The 21,043-nt window shown below is 36.6% G+C and overlaps 2 protein-coding genes across 3 annotated transcripts in view; one reads left to right on the top strand and one right to left on the bottom strand.

Annotated features, from left to right (window-relative positions):
• The window catches only part of LOC133847051 (myb-like protein AA), a 68,738-nt gene that overhangs the window by 1,443 nt on the left and 46,252 nt on the right, over positions 1–21,043 (top strand). The gene's annotated exons all lie outside the window — the stretch shown is intronic.
• LOC133847053 (3'-5' RNA helicase YTHDC2) lies at positions 16,725–20,888 on the bottom strand. The gene is made up of 4 exons (XM_062281810.1): positions 20,159–20,888; positions 19,103–19,310; positions 16,907–19,031; positions 16,725–16,853 (listed from the first exon to the last, which is right to left on the bottom strand). Exons 1-4 carry the CDS (start codon positions 20,780–20,782, stop codon positions 16,844–16,846), a joined length of 2,967 nt encoding a protein of 988 aa, XP_062137794.1. The 5' UTR covers positions 20,783–20,888; the 3' UTR covers positions 16,725–16,843.

Raw genomic sequence — 21,043 nt, 5'->3', positions numbered from 1 at the left:
GCTTGCTTTGGGTCTGCAGTTCATATAACAGGAAAAAGGATCCGACCGAGATACAAATTGTAGAAGTTATATAAATATACCAAATATAGCATTTGGTATTTTCTTGTTGGTATATTAGTTTAGATAAAAAATGTTTATATTATTATACCAATAAACCAAATATAGCCGTTGGTATATCTTATAAGGTATATCAATATACCAAATATTGTTTTTGGTATTCTACGATATATTAGTTTAGATAATAATTGTTGATATTACTATAAACGAAATATAGCCGTTTGTGTATTTTAGAAGGTATATCAATATACCAAATATAGTCTTTGGTATATTTTAGAAGTTATATCAATATACCAAATATAGCCCTTGATATACTATAGAAGTCATATCAATATATCAAATGTAGCTTTCGGTATATTTTTTAGGTTATACTCGTATCAATATGCCATAGACTTGGTATATTTTGTTTTAGTAGTTTACGGTATTTACGGTATCATTTAGATAAAAAAATGACGTTATCATATCAATAAACAAAAAATATAGCCATTGGTATATTTTGGCAGTTATATCAATATAAAAATATAGACTTTGGTGTATTATATATATATCAATATACCAATTATAGCCTGTGGTTTTTTCAGTATTCATTTGGTAGGTTTTAAGAATAATACCGAATTATTTGGCGATTATTCAACAGCAGGTATCTCAAAGTCGAGCACACTCGACTGTAGTTTTCTTCATCTTATTTTCGTTGTTGTTGTTTTGTGTTTTCTGTTTTCTGTCTCTGTTGATGTGAAAACACTTTGGGGGCGGCTGCTGCGAGAACATTGCAAGCTTTCTGAGACCCCTTCCTGGGCGTACAAATTGCCCCAATGCGCTGAGTAGCGAACTGACATCCAAAAGCTAACGGATCGTCATAATTGCAGAGCACCCATGCCAACTATCGTGTAACCATAATCGACATCACATTCAGTTCTGTCTTCTATGCTCGAGGGTATCACGATTCTGGTAGGCGCTGGAAAACAGTCTGAAATATCTGCTTTGTCTTTGTTGTATTTTATTAATTTCAGAGGAAATGTAGTAAATTCCTTCATTTTACTATAATCTATCGCCTTTAATATTAGCGACTGATAGTTCAGAATAAAAAAGAATTTTCATGTTATGTGCACATATTTACATATTTAATCCTAAGCTAAATGCTGCTAAATATCTGGAAATATTCAGTTGCTTTTATAATGACAAAATTTACGCTTCTACTTAAATTGCTTGATATTCTTGTGGGCTTTAAATACATTTTGGAAAATAAATAACACAAAAGTTGAAGCATTTTAAGTGTAAAAAAGACTAACCAATAAAAATAATAAGAAATATTCGGGCAAAAGTGGATAATTTCAATATTTTTAAATACAAAATGTAAACAACAAACTGTTTGAATATTTGTTCCTCTTATGTAGTGTAGAAATTAATAAAGATTATTGGAAAAAAGAAATTAAAACGATTAATATATTCAGTAGTGACAAACATGTATGTATATATTGTTAGATTTCTTCGGTATTTATTATGTATTAAAGAAATAATAATAATAAAATTGTTATTTAATGCATTTCACAAAAATATAATAATAATTGTTGGAGCTGTAAGACATTAAAAAGTTATAGTTTATAATAGGTCAATTATTTTTTTGTTAGTAAAGACTAATATTCTAAAAAATTAAATATTATTTATTTATAACGGTTAGCTACAATTTAAATTAATTATAAATATTAAATACAAATTTAGGCATTCCAATAAATACTCAGAAATATTCTCAAAGTTTTCTTTGCTGCTGCAAGGTATTAACGCTTCGGTGTTTGCTCGTTGTGTCACTTGTGAGGTTGAGATGTCTGTTGTTGTTATTTTGTTGTTCTTGTTGTTGCTGACAGCAAATGAAACAGTATCTACCATATAATCAGAGCGCTGTGGCAACCCAAAAAGCCAACAACAAATGACAACAAGCAGCAAGTGTTGAGGCAACGTTACAAAAAGGTATCTTATCAGAGAGAGAGAGAGAGAGAGAAAAAGAAAGAGATACCAAGAATGAAAGTTAGTTAGTTACTCTTGTTGTTTCTGTTGTGAGTACACACAAAACGCAAACTAAACAATATTTGTCACTTTTTTTTTGAGTAGAATAGACTTTCATCATTCGGCACCCGTTTCAGTTTCAAAATAACATAGATACTGTTTTTCTTCTTTTTATTTCGGTGTGTGTGAAAAGCAATGCGACAATTTATTTATTGCTGCACATTTGTCCAATCCACACCTCGAGTCGAGTTGAGTCGTGTTGAGTCGCTGCCCTTTTCATAATAGTATGTATTCAACAATTCGGCCAGGCAATTAACATAATTATCAATGCTCCACTGCATTTCTCACTCTTTTTTCGTTCAGTCTTTGCATTTGTCACACAAATTATGCATAAAATATAATAATAATAGTCATAGCTTCGTCTCTGTCTGTCTCGCTTTCGAATCGCATTCGAATCGAAATTGAAGTTGAAGTTGACATTTTCTAGACAAATGCCTCAATCTGAATTGTCTGTTGGCCGCCTTTTTGTTACCATTTCAACATCGCAACAATTCTTGATGCCCCTTTTGTAGTCCTCCCTTCACCTGTGCCAGAAGAATGAATATGCGTGGAGGCTTGATCATCATCATCATCATCGTCATTTTGGGAATTTTTTTAGTTGGAGCACAATAACAAATCGATGGCGGGCAACAAATAAATATTGTGCCACAAATTTATACACACCAAAAAATTTGTATCGTATTTTGTTGTTTATTTTTGTATTGTAACTGAAGATCGCGCAGACGCGCAGATCGAAAGTGAAATTTCTGGCTGCCATTGGAATATATCGCATTGTGTTCAGCCGAAAAGCAGAAAAAAAAGCGAAGAAATAATCATAATAATAATAAATAAATAAGCTGCGGCCCAATAAGTCAGCACAATGCCAAAAACTGATGCGAGCTGCGCTCAACCAGACTGAAAACTGGAGGAGGAGGAGGAGGAGGAGGTGGAGAGCTTAGGTCTCTTAGAGTAGGTATTAAACCTTGGCTTATTATTTAAAAAACGCGGCATCAACTTTCCAACTATAAAAATCACACACACTCACACACAAACCGCAAGCCCATTAAATCAGGGCCAAAGAGACGCACTCAACCTGATGAGGGATTTGTTTGCCAAGCATAACCTTTCGATTTTCGAACACAAGTCAAGCCATTAGATAATAAATCTCACCAACTGATTGCAGAGAAGAAAACACAAATCTGATTAAATCCAGATTGAGACTAAATCTCATATGAAATAAATAATAAACTAATAAGCAGTTTGTATGGGAAAAGAACTCAGAGAAGTTTGTCTAAGGTAGAAATTTATGTTCGAATATATTAAGTTATTTTTCCAGACTTACTTTTAGCCTCGCAGAAGGTTCGTTTCTTCACAATCATTTTAAAAGTTGCAAGCTAAAGTTACTATTGATATATAATTAAAGTTACGCATCAAATCCACATGCAGAAAGACGTTCACCAATCCTTTAAAAAACAATTAACAAAATTACAGTCGAGTGCTCGATTGTGAGAGACATTTTGAATAAGATCAAAATTCTTAAAATATACCGAAGGATTAGCCAAAATAGCAAGCAATAGTAAATTTACACTATGCTTTAATAATAATAATATGTAATACTGAATGCTATATTGACATATCTTGTAGTACATTCTACTACATTCAAAATATATTATAGAGTACTAAACACACGAGATTTTCAGTTAAGACCCTACTGTGGTAAGCTTAAATTGCCATACAGAAGTTTTTCTTAAAAAATGTCATCATATTCATTTCATAATAAAAAACCTGTAAAGCTTTGATGAGATCGATTTTGGACACAATTGATGCACAGTAACAAAGCGGGCCGCTGTCAATTGTAGAATAATCTTATCTATATATTCTTGAAAGTGAAAAATATATACCAAAGCATTTTTTTTATTTTTAGTAAAGATTAATCTTATAGCTCTTAATTAGCACTTTAATAAGAGCTAAGAATGATTTTGGTATTATTTCTATGTTTTAATATAATTGCACAAATGAACGAATTCGTACGAAAAATAAAAAAAACTCGTCCAATTTTTATATTTTATAGTAAAACATAAAAGGTTCTTAAAACGAATCTTAGCTTTAAAACTAGTGTCAATCCAAAGCTATAGGAATAATGTTTACTTATGTATACATTAGTTTCTAATTATATATCTTGTTTACTGCCAAAGAATTACTTAAATGTATTAACATGCAGAATTGCAAAGCATAGACTAAACTGCTGGCAAACATTTGGTAATTGATTTGCGTAAAAGTATATAAAAATGGGTTGCCAAAAATTTGGCTTTGTGTATTAAATTTGTATGGGTATGTTTTTAGAGTAAACGTATGTATGTGCAAAGTAGTCATGGAAGGCAGTAGAGATTAACAAAGAGTGCCAAGTTTTCTAGGGTGTGTGTTTAGTGCACTTTAAGTCAACGGTTGCTAAACAGTTGTGGCTATTACTGAACAGTTGTGCTGATGATACTAGATTTAAGTGAATGACTGAAAAAGTGCTTGCCAAAAATTTTTACGTATGTCCGTCAAATGTTGTCTGTGTGTTTGACTAGGCGGCGGACCGAGATAATAGCAAAGGCGGATCTGCTAAGTGGGCGTGGTTAAGCAGACGAGCTTTATTTAGATTTCCCAGCTTGCTTAAGGTACTTTTGGTCAACTGTTGCTCAGCAGTTGTGCAGAATTGCAGAACTTGATACTAGAGTAAGCTGTGCTAAGGTGCAAAAAAGTGATTGCCAAAAATTTTTCTCGATCTGTTTCATATTTTGTGGGTGTATTTGACTAGGCGGCGGACCAAGATTATAGTATGCGCCAATCTGCCAAATGGGCGTGGTCAGACATGTGAGCTTCACAAAGATTCCTCAACTTGCATGTGCATGTGTTTGTGTGTATGTGTGTTCTTCTGCTTGACTTCTTCTATGAAAATCAGTTCAATAGGAATGCCAAATACACACATACACACACACACACATACACACCGAACCAAGCTGTAGTTTCTGAAGCCCTTCTGCTTGACCACGCCCACTTATCTAGTCCACCTTCGCTAATATCTCGGTCCGCCGCCTAGTCAAACACATCCACATACATTTGGTTCACATATTGAAAAATTTTTGGCAATCACTTTTTCACACTTAGCTTAGCTTCGTGAACTTGTTGTGATTCTGCACAACTGTTGAATATCCTTTGTTCAAAAGTAGACCTAAGCAGGTTTAACAATCTTTGTGAAGCTCGAATGCCTGACCACGCCCACTACGCCTTTCTGCCTTTACTATATTCTCAGTCCGTCGCCTAAACCAAGACACACACAGGATATAAAATAGATCCATTCAAATCTTTGGCAATGATTTTTATACACCTGTTGATTACCTATTGATTACCAGTGGCATAATCTATCACTGCTTTGAAATTTCACAACCCATAACAGAAGAGGCGATTGGCACAGCGTACAGCAATCATAATCTTCATATTATCAAAGTCATGTATAGAAAATTGACAAATCAAATCGAGGCAACTGAAATCAAACCTTGAATAAAATAAAGGTTGATGCAACTGGGCAAACTATTCAATAGTAGATTTTATACTAAATAGAGGAACCTCAGCTCAAAAGTAAATATCGCAAAAAATAACCCAGTGCACGTTGTGTTAATTTTTATGATATCTAATGATTTTAAATAAATCCACAAAAAAATATATTCAAATATTTCAGACTTTTATAGCTTTTAAATTCAATTTATAGTACACAACAATTTTTTTATTGAATGATAAGATTTTTTGGTTTATAGCTCGTGGCATTTTTGCTAAATTAATAGTTTACAGATTATAGATAAACACTCAACATACTTTTAAGTAAATAGCACAACCCATTTTCCTCTTTTATAATTAGAATTTTCCAGTACTTGCAGATTCAAAGTAAAAGTGTAATTAAATATTAATTAACAACCAAATTAAGCAGTTGCCAAAAGAAGCTTTTGACGTTCTTGCAATGCTAAGCAGAGGATAATTCTGAAGAAGGAAAAACTAATCTCAGTTCCTTAGTCTCCCTCCGTCTCTTTTTCTCTGTTTTTAACTATGTGCTACTCAGTGTTTTGTTGGCCAAGTCTTATTTGGCTTTAATCTAACACATTTATCATGTGGTGGCTTTAATGGTTGCTTCATTCATCACTTGCCCCTCTGGCGAAGCCTGAGTGATGTCTGGGCTACTCTTGCAACTGTTAATTAAAAACGATGTGCTGAAGAGGTCAGCATCAGTAAGTTGATTGCGACTATGATATCATATTTATACACATTATATATATGTTATATAGTGTGTGTGTGTTTGTTAGCTTGAACTCTGAGATGCAGCTGCCAAAGTGGACGAAGATATTTTGCTTTGTGGGTTGTGGACCCAAAAAAAAAAAAAAAGATAAACTTATAGTCGTGTTACATAATGACGATTTGATTTGATTTGATTTGCTTTGTTGCCCACTGCCAAAACGGAAAAGAAAAGAAAATAAAAGAAACATAAAATACACAATTTTTACAGTTGCTCTTTTGGCATTTTAATGGCCATTCGATTTTGCGACTAAACACGAAATAACAACTAACAAAACATCAACAAAAATTTCGCTGTCAGCAAAACGAGGCAACAAAACGACTGCGAATAAAATGGAAGACCCAATAATGTTACGATCGATTTATATCTACTTATGCATAAATAATTTGCTTATTGATTGATCGTTATGCGACAGCGGCAGCTTCCGCAGAGGCGCCCCAAAATACATCTCTCTCTCTCTCTCTCTCTGTGACGTGTTGCGGGTCATCGGCGTCAGAGATCTCTTGCGCAATGTGAAAAGCCTTGGCTTGACTTTCCGGTCATTTCCGGCTCCTGCTGTCATTGGCCAAATACGTGAACGTTTATGCTTTTATGCCTTGGCTTCCAACCATCCAAGTCAGCCAAGTCAAGCACGCTAAGGCGATTGCCAGCTACGGACTTACCACACACTTGTCTCGCATCGTGTCGTCTCTTGTCGTGTCGTGCTGTGACTTGTTTGCTTGCCATCTCGCTCTACTTTTTTGTGCTTTTACTTTCGGCCAGATATTTGGCCAATGTGGTAAGTGGCAAGCGCGCGAGCAGCTCGCACAACGCTCAGCCACTGCCGCTGCTTCACTTTTACCGCTGTCCAAAAGCCTTTCGTCATGCGCCAACGAAAGCAAACAGCCAAACACTTTAACAAGGCCCGAAAAAAATAACAGAAGAAAAATACATACAAGTGGCAACTGCTCTCTCATGCTCATGCTGCAGAGGGCAACAAGTCGAAAGCCCTTTTCACGGTATTGTTTGGTGATTTTTACTATCTACAAACATGGAAACTCGTGATGGGGAAAATGCTCAACGTTTTCAGCTGCTGCATTGATAACATCTTGTTGGAAATAGTCACTTGAATTCTAATTCAAACTATATTAAATATATATATAATTTCTATTTAATAACGTAAACCAATGTATTTGAAATATTCACAATAATAAATAACTACATTTATTATTAATTACTATTCAATAAGAATATTTAGAGCCGATATTTTAATGTTTCCGTGATCTATAGCTATTGTAATGGTTTTAAATATTTTTGTTACTCCTTTCGAAATATATATGTAAAGATTTTCTCATATAAAATAATGCATCCGAAATTTTCTAATAACTTCGTTATGGTTAATAAGAATGAAGGTCTTTTTCACACACATTTTATAAGAACTCGTCTCTAATTTAGAATCGTTCAAAAAGTTCAATTTGAACTTACGGCAATAATTTAAAAACAATAACGATTGCCAAACAACATTATTACCATCAGCTGTTTTTAGAAATGTATGTAACTTATAGTTCGTATATATCAGAACAAGTTAGTTCACATCAAGGTATTGCGACATTGAAGTAACGAAATTGAGACTTAGACAGATATAGAATTTTTTAAATAATAACAATTTATTTATTTTATTTAAAATATTTTTGATAATCACTACAATTGTTATTAGCTACCTTTTAAATTTATTATTATTATTATTCATTATTTATTATTATTTTGAAGAGTTTTTACTATTCCATTATAACTTAATTTAATTTACACTCTTCTGAAATTATACCCAAGCCAACGCTCTGTTTATGCAATTTAATATTTAATTTATGCAAATTTATCTAGAACAATCCATTTAACTTATTGGAATGCACGCAATTCATATTTTGACATGTAAACTCTATTTAATAATTTATGATTACAATAAAAAAAGTAAAATTAATAAAAAGTAAAATAATATTACAATTTAAGCAATATATTTTTATATAATTTTCGAATGAAACTATAATTTTGTTCAAATGACAGTATACTTAAATTATATTCACAGCTTTGAGTGGAAAACACTTTTTAATAATTTTTAAATTAAAATATAAATATAAAATAAATACATAAATACAACTCCAATTTATTTATAATATAAAATGAATACAGAAAATTGTAATTATAATATATTATTATTATTTTGTATAATTTTCGAGTGCTTGCTTAATGAATATAAAAACAGTTTAGAGACTGCAAATTTAGTATTCAAAATGCCAAAAACAAAACAAAAAACACATCACTAATTGTGTGGCAATCTTTGAGTTTAATTGTATTGTGCATATTGTGGTTTAAATTATACATTTTGTACACTAAAAACATAATTTGAGTATGCGAAAATATTACTTTAGCATCAGCTAAGTACAACTAGTGGTATACGTTATATGCAAACGATGCAAGTTTGCTTGATTATATTCAGTAAATGCATAAACATAAGAGTCATGAATATTCGCATTTACTTCGAAGCGCATTTAAAATGATTTCTTCTGGAAATTCAGAGAGTCTTGTGGAAATAGATCAGCGTTCGCTCTGCGCCATTGTATTTATTATACTCGTAGCTTAGATCATGGGCATGTTAATGAATGGCTGAGACGCAGACTCAGACTCAGACTCAGAGTTAGACTCACACCATGATTCACAAGTATGTGAGTGTAATGAATCGCAGCAGAAGTTTCGACAGCGCGTTCATGGAACGCATAATCGTTGAAAATGCTTTTAATGACATAATTAGGCGTTGCTTTTGGAGGCAGTCTGCGAAATGGGGAAAAATGACTCAAAAATGGTGTATGAAAAATTAATTAGCCGGCAGTCACATCAAGAAAAAAGTAAAACGCAACGAAACGATAAAAACAACAAAACAAAACAATATGAAATCAAATGAAAAATAACTTATGAGGGAAAAATGAACGAACAACTTTTGGCATTTGGCCAGGTCGCCGCCCAGGCTGATTGATTTGACCCAGCCAAGACTTTCACCGTTGCACGATGCTTTGACTTTAACTTCGACTTTTGTATTTGCTGGGCATTTGCTCTTAATGCAACAACCGCAGGCACGTTGCTTATGTGTTTGGTTGGCGTGACAGACAGATAGAAAGACAGGCAGAGGGTAAGCCTCTCGCTCTGTGGCTTGCCCAGGCCATTGTCTGCTGTCTGTCTGCTGTCTGCTGTCCGTCTCTCAGTCTCATAGTTGCGCCTGTTCATAACTTACTAAGTAAGTATTATGATTATTTTCAATTTTTGGAATTACCAAAACGCATTTCGTGCTGCAGCTTGCCGCTTGCCACTTGCCACTTGTCGCTCTTCTCTGCTCCTCTATCTTTTTTCTCCATCTGCTGCCTGATGTCATCATCTTTGGCGATGGCAAAGACACCCGATTTTTTGGGAGCAACTCAGCACCGCGGGCCTGTGAAATCAATTTTAGTAATTATGTAACTGTAACTGCTGCTCCAAGCCACACACACACACACTCACACACACCAACACACACACACACTCTTGAGGCATATTTTCACACATACAGCTGTCTATCAATCAATTGTTGTTGTCGTTGGCTCATCAACTTTAGTTGCTTCATTAACACACACACACACAAACACACACATATAGTATACATATTTCTATATTCATTTTCTTTTGCATCCGCAGAGTTTACAAAATATAGTTTGAGCAGAACTGTGATGAATACACTCATTCTGCTATTCGCATGATTTGTTGCACTTGCCAATTGCAAAATTCTTTTCCTTTTGCAGCACAACTTTTACACTAGTTAACAAGATTTTCTTTTTTATTTTATATATTTTATTATTTAGTATTCCAATATTCAAAATGAAGCAATATAATGGCTTAAATTTAATTGAAATCGAAAACTAAATTCTGTTTTTATATTATCTAAACTTATTTTCTTATTATCTTTTCCAATTAAATATAGAACAACGTAGAAAATCAATATTTTGCTGTGATAAAAATACATTTTGCTTGATTTTGCTTTTATTTGCTTTGTGTAATGTAAGTAGAACAATTTGTATGCCATACTCATACCATAGGAAAAAAGGTATTAGAATGGCAAACAGGCAAAAGAAAGCATATCCGACCCCAGAAGGTATATATATGTTATTCTTGACCAGCGTCAACAGTCGAGACGATATATCTATGTCTGTCTGTCTGTCCGTCCCTCCGTAGGAACACCGAGATCTCGAAGACAATAAGAAAGAGAGATATAATTTTTTTTTATAGCACTTGTTATGCTTGCACGCAGATTAAATTTGTTTTAAATTTTCGCCAGCTGGAAACTTTTGGCTGACAATATGGTTTTTTTAGTATGGTATATTTCGAATGTAGTACTTCATCGATACCAAATATGATCTTTGGTATATTTGTAGTTTTTTATGGTATATTAGTTGGTATATTTTCAGAATAATACCGCACTGATTGCATTTATTCAAAATGGGTAGCGGGTATCTCAAAATCGAGCACACTCGACTTTAGCTTTCATACTTGTTAATACTTATCTTGCAAATGAAATTAATTATATTAAAGAGATGAAATGACTCCAATTCAAATGCAGAAAAATGAGGTAATGGGTAGTAAAATAAATATAATTAGTGGGCTGCCTAATTTGAATTCTAAGTAAACTTAAATTAAATAATTAGCTGGTAATAAATAGAATATCGTTGGTAATCAGCACAAATACATTTTGGAATCGAATACAGAACTGTTTAAAATGTTTGCAGAGTTGTGTAGACAGCACACAATAATACACTGGCTGTGGCTTGTTCTTGGCATTATAATTTCATGGCCAAGAGGCCTCGTCGGTGAGCCTCGTCATTGGGACTGGCTCGAATCGGAGGCACATGCGACTACAGTTAGCTGACGGCTCTCTGCAATTTCGGCACGGCTAACAGCCAATAAGAAACCGAAGCTGAAGGTGAAGCCGCAGACGCAGTCGGAGTCGCAGTTGGAATTGGAGTCGGAGACGAAACGAAAAAGCGAAACCACAAAAACCAATACGCAATTGAGGCATGCGTCCATCATAGCAAAAGATTGATGATTGTCAAGAAGGAGGAGGAGGAGGAGGCAATAGAATAGTAGACTTGGCCTAGAAGCTGGCCCGGTGTCTTGGCCATGGCCATTACACGTCAATCTGCTGGTTGAACATCATCAATTTGCCGCGTTTGCAATGAGTGTCAATTGTGGGTAATTGAACCGAGGCGAGAGTTCAAAATCAAAGTCAATTGCAAAATGCCGGCATTTATTCACACAACACTCGGGCATGGCATTCACAAGCACTCATCTCCGTGCATTCGAAGAGCACTCAATTGAGCAGTCAATCGCAATAAGCAACATCAACAACAACAACAACAACAACAAAAACAGACAACGGCGAGAAATTTGAATGAAATGCAAGGCGCGCACTAATGGCTGGACAATAAACTTGGCTAACAAGTGGAAATGGTAACCGGCATTTTCTGTTTGCCTGTTTGCCAGTTGCCGGCCTGAGTTGAATGAACCACTTGAACCACTCGAACCACACCACAAACAGCATCCATCGTTATTCAGTTATGCAGTTGTGGGTCAGCTGCGGTGACAGCGAACGGACAACAAACAAATGAACCATGAACGTAACGAGTCTTATCGCAGATTCAATACAAAATCTATTATTACTTACTGTTCACTTGAACTAGTGCGGGAAGAACCAGTTTGACAAAGTTACAATCGTTGTTTTTGATTAATAATCGATGCATTAGAAAGTACATTAGTAGAGTACTTTACCTACTTTAAGTGAGTGTGGAACTAGTTCTAGTTCCAGTTCGTGATTGAATAGAATTATATAATAAGTATATACAGGCATTCTTAAGTACTAGAGGATTAATTGATAATGATCACTTCTCTCCCATGTAATTCTCAAATTGTTCACTTAATACCATTATTACTTACTGTTCACTTGAACTAGTGCGGGAAGAACCAGTTTGACAAAGTTACAATCGCTGTTTTTGATTAATAATCGATGCATTAGAAAGTACATTAGTAGAGTACTTTACCTACTTTAAGTGAGCGTGGAACTAGTTCTGGTTCCAGTTCGTGATTGAACTGAATTATTTGATAATTATATACAGGCACTCTTAAGTACTAAAGGATGTATTGAAAATGATCACATCTTTCCTCTGTAATTCTCAAATTGTTAACTTTGTCAATTCATTTACCAAATGGAACTGGAACTCAAAACTGTTATTAATAATTGTTCACTTGAACTAGTGCAGAAATAACCAGTTTGCCAAAGTTGCACTCACTCACTGCTTTTGATTAATATTCGAAGCATAAGAAAGTACATTAGTAAAGTTCTTTACCTACTTCAAGTTACCGTGGAACTAGTTCTGGTTCCAGTACGTAATTAAACCGAATTATATGATCAGTATATGGGCAATTCTCTGATGTCGAATGCGACATTAGTACGCATTCAAACTGAAAAAAAACATGTGCCAAGACATTATTTTAATTTTGTAAAAATTGAAACTTATAGCTCTCGGTTAGCACTATAATTGGTGCTAAGATGGATTTTGGGCAATTGTTCGTTTTCAAGAAAATTGCAAAAATGTTGCGCATTCGCACGCGACAAAAACAGAAGTTACTTTTTGAAAAACCAGTTCAAGCACTAATTTCAGCGAAACGTGATGAAAGATTTTAATGCAATTAATTTTAATGTATTATGCATATATTTATCTAAATAGTGTATTTGGTTTGACTAAAAAATATTAAGTTGTTTTTTTTTTAAATTAAATTTTAATCACTGTCGCACGCGACATGTCGCACGCGACATTTTTTCCATCATACTTTTCATGCTTTTTTTTCACTTTTTAAGTTCATTTGAAGAGCATATGAAGCATTTTCTTAGTTTTTTAATATATTCAATATATATTTTTATTTTCAACTGAAATTTCATACTTTAAAAAATAACTTTAATAAAGGTAAACAAAACGTAATATATTCATATCATGTACATTAGAAACATAATTACCTATGTATCTTAAATTACATCATTAATGTCAAAACATTTTTTTTATGAATATACTGTTCTAGTAGATTTCGTTTGTTGGCCATTTCAGCCAAACAAATTCATTTGGTTTATACCCGGTATACTGTGCACATTCATTCTATCATTGTTTATAATGACAAAGTCTCAATTGGCGCTTATGACATGAAATTTATATTGTTTTTTGCACATAAAAAGAGTATGTATCATCTACATTAAAAAAATAATTTAACGAAAAAAAAAATTTTTTTTTGCCATGTCGCACGCGACAAACTTTCAAAAATTCTTAAAAATTAAGTTGTGCTTATATTCATCCAAATTTTATTTTATTATATTTGGTAACAAAATATGTGTTTGGACACAATTTTTGCATGGTCAATGGACAAAAACTTTAGATGCACTCATAACAAATGCTGTTTTTCACTGTCGCACGCGACAAAAATAGAAGCTGATTAGCTGAAAAGAAATTTACCGTTATTAGCTATTGCATCATTTCTTTTATATATTTTGTATATTCCTTGGATATTAAACAAGATATTAAACTAAGGGTATCAATGCATACTGACTCCCTTTAAGGAAATGAATCAAAACAAAACTTGCAGTAGAAATGTTCAAAACAGAACTTTTGCTCATCTTCGACTTTGCATTGAAATTTTTCAAAATGTGTTATGAGTAAATGGAAAAATCGTTTATATTAGTTAAATGTTATATTTTCCCTATAAACAAATGTGAAGAAAACATGCTTTTATAGAGTTTGAATTTTTTGGCGCCGGTTGCACTTTCTAGAGAATTGCCCATATACAGACACTCTTAAAAACTAGAGGATGTATTGAAAATGATCACGTCTCTCCTCTGTGGTTCTCAAATTGTGAACTTTGTCAATTCATTTACCAAATGAAAACTATTATTACTTACTGTTCACTTGATCTAGTGCTGAGGCTCTTAACGGCGATTCTCAAATTACTTTTCCTATATGTGAGAAGTTATTTTAGCTGTTACTTTCAAAGTCACTTATAAAATATGTATTACAGACTTTAAATGTAAAAAATTTAAATATTTCCTATAGCTTTAAATTCAATTATTTCTGAATTCTAGTAGAGTACTTCGCCTACTCGAAATCAGCACGGAACTAGTTTTGGTGCCAATTTGTGAATAATTGGTAATGATGACGTCTCTGCAATTCTCAAAATGTTAACTTCATAAATTAATTTACAAAACTTAAAAGGTAAATTGCTTTAAACATTTCCTATTTTCTTTGCTTTGCTTATTTATGTTTTATTTATGAATACGTGCCAATCGTTTGTCGGTTATATGTATATCATAGTTTATAGAAATTAAAAGAATGCATTTGATTGACAGAACCTTCATAGCTTTACACTATTGAAGCTTACGACGCAGTTGTCTTCGAAATTCATATCAAGTTTATATTAGATGCTGCTCACTGATAGTCACTAATAAAGAATATACTATGTATACAATATACAATATTCCTGGTATAAAATCTAAACATATCCCAAATTTAAAAAAAAAAGTTTTGAAACATTTTTCACATTAAACTTTCCAGTGATTCTTAATTGTGTAAAATATACTTTAATAAAAAAGAAATATGTCCTCATGATATGAGCTTGAGGCTTGAATAAGTTGCGGTAAAGTCTGTTGTCATGTTGTTGCACTGGTTGCTTAATAAATCTAAAAATAAAAAAAATAAAACCTGATATAACCAATTTAATACTGCAGATTGGCAGTTCGATTGCTTTACAGCTAGTTCGAGGTCTTCTGATCAAATCACCCGATCGATATCACTGAGTGAGAGAGAGGGGGAGTGGGTGTGTGAGAAAGAGAGAGAGAGAGAGTTGGACTAAGCTGATATCAAAGACAGTTGAAAGGTGCTGCCAAAGCTGAACTAAACAATGGCAATGATTGCCCATATCTAAGTAGAGCAATACTTGTGGGTACTTTGGAAACCTGCAGTCTGCAGTCTGCAACCTGCAACCTGCCACTTCCACTGCCACTTGTTGCTCGCAACTGAAAGACAGAGAGAAGCAACAACAACGATCAACAACAGCAGCAGCAGCAGCAACAGAAAACAAGTAACAAATTAATTTCACTTTCTTTGCTGTTGTTGCACGTTGTCTTTATGCATCACACACAAAATTGCCTGTCTTGCCATTGTTAAGAGATCAGCTAGAGTGAGAGAGAGACCGAACGAGACAGAGACAGAGAGAGAGAGGGAGAGAACGAGAGTCGCAGGTTTATTGACTGCGCGCATGCGGCAAACGTTGCAACGTCGCCTCTATGCAATTAACTCCGTTGTACTTCGCATATATACATACTATATATAGAGTCTGTACAATAAATGTATACAACTATTTTAATATTTGCTATGCGCCTCAATGGGCTGCACTTGGCCCTGGAGGCGGCCAAAGCATGCGGTACAATGCCAGCTCTCTGTGGCACTTGTGGCACACATATTTTCACCCAAGAGATAAAACGAAATAAAGTACACTTAAATATCATTCATGTCCAGTGCTTTAAGCACTCGTTTATTACATGGTAACTAACATTGAGAGTTTGCCAATGACAACACGATCGATCCTCATACATACATAGTATAATACTCCAAGTCTTTTCGTCAGCCTCCATTTAGATCGCAAGTGACAGCACACATACATAAATATTATATACTACAACTACTTTATTTACATCGATATATAGTGGAGCACAGCTTATTTAAAAACAATACCAACAGACAACTTTGAATAATTACGCTGACTAAACTACGAAAGATATTAAATTTATATAAACGCAGCATTTTAGTTTAATGTTTTCACATAAAATATACTATATCATTTATTTTCTCACTAAGGGAAAAAACAAATAATACAGCTTAATTCAACCAGACGGAAAAAACCTATTACTATAATAAATATTTCATTTCGAGCTTTGACTATTTTTGTCTTTGGTAGTAATTGAAATAAGCTGTGATCCACTATATATATATATTTGATCTTGTTGTCTTTTCTTTCACAAATGCTGTGCAATAAATAAAAAAAAAAATGTACATATATGACTCGAATTTTTGTTATCACAAAGGAGTACTACACATAATATATAGTATATAGTATAATAAAGTAATTTCCAATACTAAAATCCTGAACAGCCATAGATTTCTTTGGATTAATACTAGAGTATTAATTGTACTTAGAATACACTCTCTTTCTATATATATAGTATACATGAAATATGTTTGAGTTTTGTTGTACATTCATTTTCAAATTCATTGAGTATTTCTCTTGATAGATGGTTTCTTCACTCCACCGCATAATAAATCTCTTCTAGTCTAATCTAATATTCAATTATCAGTTGTGTACATAATATTTTCACACAATACTACTTACAACCCAATATCCTTTGAAGACAGACCCGAACTGTTCGCATTTAGTTCAAGCAGCGTCTTCACATGCTCCGCGCTGGGACAGCGATCGACGATCATGAGACGTCCCTCGACCATGTCCATAAACTCACCGGCCAAATGATGGCGCAAGCTCATTAGCTTTTGTCCTAATTTGCTGTCCACTAGCACGCGTATCCATGAATCGATGTACAGTAGCGATTTCTCAACGTGTTCCTTCGGCTTTTCCTCCGCGTCCGCGTCCGCCTCCGTCTCTGCCTCATCATCGTCGTCGTCGTCGTCAGATTCATCTGTTTCCACTATCAGCGGATTAACGACCTCCAATCTGGCCACCTTGCCACACTGCAGTGCCACCATCAGAGTGCTGATCAAGGTGACCTGATCAATGTTCGTTATATGTCCGCCAGTGCGCGACTTCTCGTCGAAGATCAGCCAATCGGACAGATCGCATTTCGGCTTCTTGTCAAAGCACAACGTCATGCCCGAGTTGCGGGACAGCTGCACCAGGGGATCGCCCTCGGCGATGAAGCGACGACGGCCATTAAACGGACGATCGATGTAGCAGATCTTCGGATACAAACCGGCAGCCAAACACATGCGCAGCACATTCATGTCGCGATCGTTGCGCGAGACGAGTCCCATATCGTGGCATTTGATGGCGCGACGCAATGAATTGCGCACCGTTTGCACCGTGGCCACAAACAAGTCCATCAGCTTGTAGGACACATAATGCTGATCGCAATAATCCTCAGCGGCGCGTATGCCCATCGACCGATGATGCACATACTCCGTATAGAGCTGAAGCATGCCCAGCGAATCGCTGCAGCCATCGAGTGAGAAGAGCTTGCGTGCCTTGCGCTGTTCGTTGCGTGCCCCACGATCGACGGGCAACACGAATGGATCGCGCACCGAGTAGAAGGCGGCAATGATGCACATGCTGCCGGCACAGCGATAATAGACGCTGTACACCAAACACTTGGCCAGCGACACATTCAACGGCAGCTCGGCAATGATGCGTCCCAGCTCCGTGACACTTTCGTCCTCGTTGAGCACATGCAACAGCTTTAGGTTCGCACAACTCTTGGCCACCGCAGCCGTATCCGGAGGATCGAGCGCGAGTGCCAAGAACTGCTCCAAGCGTCGCTGTGGCATCGCAATCTTGGCCAGCAGACAGATCTCGTCGAGGGTGGTGCGCAGCATTTCGGGCACAATGAAGCGCGTGAAGCTGTTGAACTGCTCGCTGCTATACAGACGATAGCAGATGCCATTCGTGCGACGTCCGACGCGTCCGGTGCGCTGCATTGCATCCGCTTGGGAGATCCACGCACAATCCAGCTGCGAGGCGCCTGTTTGCACATCGTAGTTCTTCATCTTGGAGCGTCCCGTGTCGATGACATACAACAGATCCGCAATCGTAATCGACGTCTGTCCAATGTTCGTGCTGAGCACAATTTTCAGCTGCAAATCGGGATGGACGCGAAACACTTCGCTCTGCATGCTCCCTTCGATTTGGCTGTGCAGCAGCAGCACTTTGATCAGATGCGATGGCAAAGTTTCCTTCAGCTGATCGCGCAGCATTGTCAAATCCTGATAGCCAGGCAAATAGACAATCACAGCACCCTTGACGCCCTGATGCAACAGCATCTCGAGCAGCGACACAATCAACGCATTGTCAATGTTCGCCTCCTGCTTGATCTGAGTGCTCAAATACGCATCGAGCAGCTGCTCCTGTGTCGGCTGCTCAACGTGCGCCAGCAGCTGCAGCATTTGCGGTGTGCGATAGCCCGTCTCGAGGAGTATGTGCTCCAGGGAATAGACCTGCACATTGAAGCTACGTCCCTCGACATACAGCACCGGGGCACCATTGAAATAGTTGGACAATGCCTGCAGATCCATGGTAGCGGACATCAGTATGACTTTGAGGCGCCGATTGCGCTCCAACTCCAGCTTGACGGCGAGCAGTAGAAAGTCTGTGTTGAGATCACGATCGTGCACCTCATCGATGATCAGATGCGTGGTGTTCGCAAAGAACTCGTTGCCATTCATGGCCAACGAACGCAGCAAGCAGCCGCTGGTGGTCAACGAGAGCACAGTATTGCTGCTGTGCTGGCCTGCAAAACAGAGAGAGAGAGAGAGAGATTTCAGCATTCGTTGTGGAAATTTTAAGAGTTTTACTACTCACTCTCCATGCGTATGATGTAGCCCACAGTGTCGCCCAGCGACTCGCCGCGTTCCTCGGCAATGCGACCCGAGACACTCACAGCGGCAATGCGACGTGGCTGGCTGACCACAATGCGCACCGGCTGGCCATGATCTGTGGCATGCTGCAGCAGGAATTGCGGCACCTGCGTCGACTTGCCGGAGCCAGTTGCGCCATTGATGATGATGACCTGTAACCGAAGGCGACAATCATTAGACAAAGATGTTCACCACATATCTAGTTATAGTACCGATAGCTGCAACTACATCACAGATAATTGCCTAACTTACCATTTAAACAAATTATACAAAGATTTAATTACAATTGAATTTCATTACTCATTACAGTTTGTGTTTGAGTTAGCAGCATTTTCTTGTACCTGCGATTCGCAGGTATTTTTGTATAGCTGACTGCTGCTGTGCACTTAAATGCAAAAACCAAAAATTCACCCGTTCCATTTTTTAGTCTAATAAGGTAGCGTCTTTAAACAGTTTAAACAATTGTGCGCTTAATTGCAATCATAATTCAATCATTTCAACTGCAGTTCGTATGTATATTTAGTTTATGGGCAGAACAGCATTTGTGCGCTTAATTGCAATAGTATTTCACACAAACGAACTGTGTTTTGTATATTTATGTGCCATGAAATAGAGTTACACTTATCGACAGCATAACATTTCAGTTAATTTCAGTAAGGCACATAAACGGAATTTTTGGATATTCAATTTTATGCACTTATCTGTGATGAGCATTTTAATGTAACTGCACATATGAACATAATACTGAACTGTATCAAAATCTACATATATATATAGAAACTATATATTTAGCGCTTTAAACGCAATGCATTAAGCATTTATCATAGTTGTACAATTTAACATAGTTGCACTTATCGACAAATTGCTGTAAATGCATGGCATTTAAGTAGATTTTTGAATGAACCTGCGAATTGACACACTTATCTTGGATGCTACTTTTCAAATACAATTGCAATGTATCTATATCATTGTAAGATATATATCATATCTTCATATTTACCTGCTGCGAATGGAGTAGCTGCATCAACTCGTCCCGCTTGCCGTAGACGGGCAGCTGCCGCTGCTCGGCGGCCATGGCACGATTGGGACGTCGTTGGCGCGGCACACGTGGACGGGCCACCAGGCCGCCACCTGGCAGAGAGAATTCGCCCTTGTGGCGCGATATAGGTGCCAGCTGGCGACGGTCGAGATCCTGGAGGGATTGCTGCAGCGATATTTGAAGGAGTGGCGACACTTGCAGCTTAACCATGACCGCCAAGTGGCGCATTTCGGCGCCGTAGCCACTGGCGTCCTTGCGACTGATTGTGAGCACACGGTCGCCGTTGGTGCTGCGACTGCGCGTCTTGAGGCCGTGCTGGCGGGCAAATAGATGGATCTCTTTGCGCTGGGCATTGGTGAGGCCGCTGAACTCTTCGGTGAGCGCGTCGCTCTTGAGAAACTCGAGAACACGATCCTGCATTACAATTTGTTCGCTAAACGTCAGTTTGCTTTTCTCGTTGTTAGCCTTTGATTTGGTTTTTGGTTTTGCTTTGGCAACTGTTGAAGTTGACAGCAGTTGTGCGGCGCCTTCTTCGATTTTCTTGTTTCGGCGCTTACGTCCGCTGCGTTGTTTGCCGTTTGCCATTGTATTTTGTTTTAATTCAAGTTATTGTTTGTAAACATGCACAATTTAACAAATTTTGCGAACGACGCTAAACACAGCCACCCAACAGCTTAATATTGTTAAATGTGTGCAGAGTAACGTATCAGTTAGCTTTAGGATAGCGCCAAAGCGATTATATATATTCGATTACGCTCAACAGCAATTTCACCATCATTTTAAATTCAAAGCTCTGAGCTTTGCGAAAGCTTGCGTGCGATGTTTGTTTATTTTTTATCGTTGCTG

This window comes from Drosophila sulfurigaster, chromosome X (genome assembly GCF_023558435.1).
Source record: "Drosophila sulfurigaster albostrigata strain 15112-1811.04 chromosome X, ASM2355843v2, whole genome shotgun sequence".
NCBI classification, from domain to species: domain Eukaryota; kingdom Metazoa; phylum Arthropoda; class Insecta; order Diptera; family Drosophilidae; genus Drosophila; species Drosophila sulfurigaster.
Note: the sequence above shows the minus strand (reverse complement) of the source record. Positions and strands in the feature narration are given on the sequence as shown.

Excerpts from the sequence above, each read along its gene's own strand:
- LOC133847053 (XM_062281810.1), bottom strand. The coding sequence starts at position 20,782 with ATGGCAAACGGCAAACAACGCAGCGGACGTAAGCGCCGAAACAAGAAA. Across the intron at positions 19,311-20,158 it reads AGCTACTCCATTCGCAGCAG|GTCATCATCATCAATGGCGC; the intron begins GTAAATATGAAG and ends CTTCGGTTACAG. Across the intron at positions 19,032-19,102 it reads CTACATCATACGCATGGAGA|GCCAGCACAGCAGCAATACT; the intron begins GTGAGTAGTAAA and ends TCTGTTTTGCAG.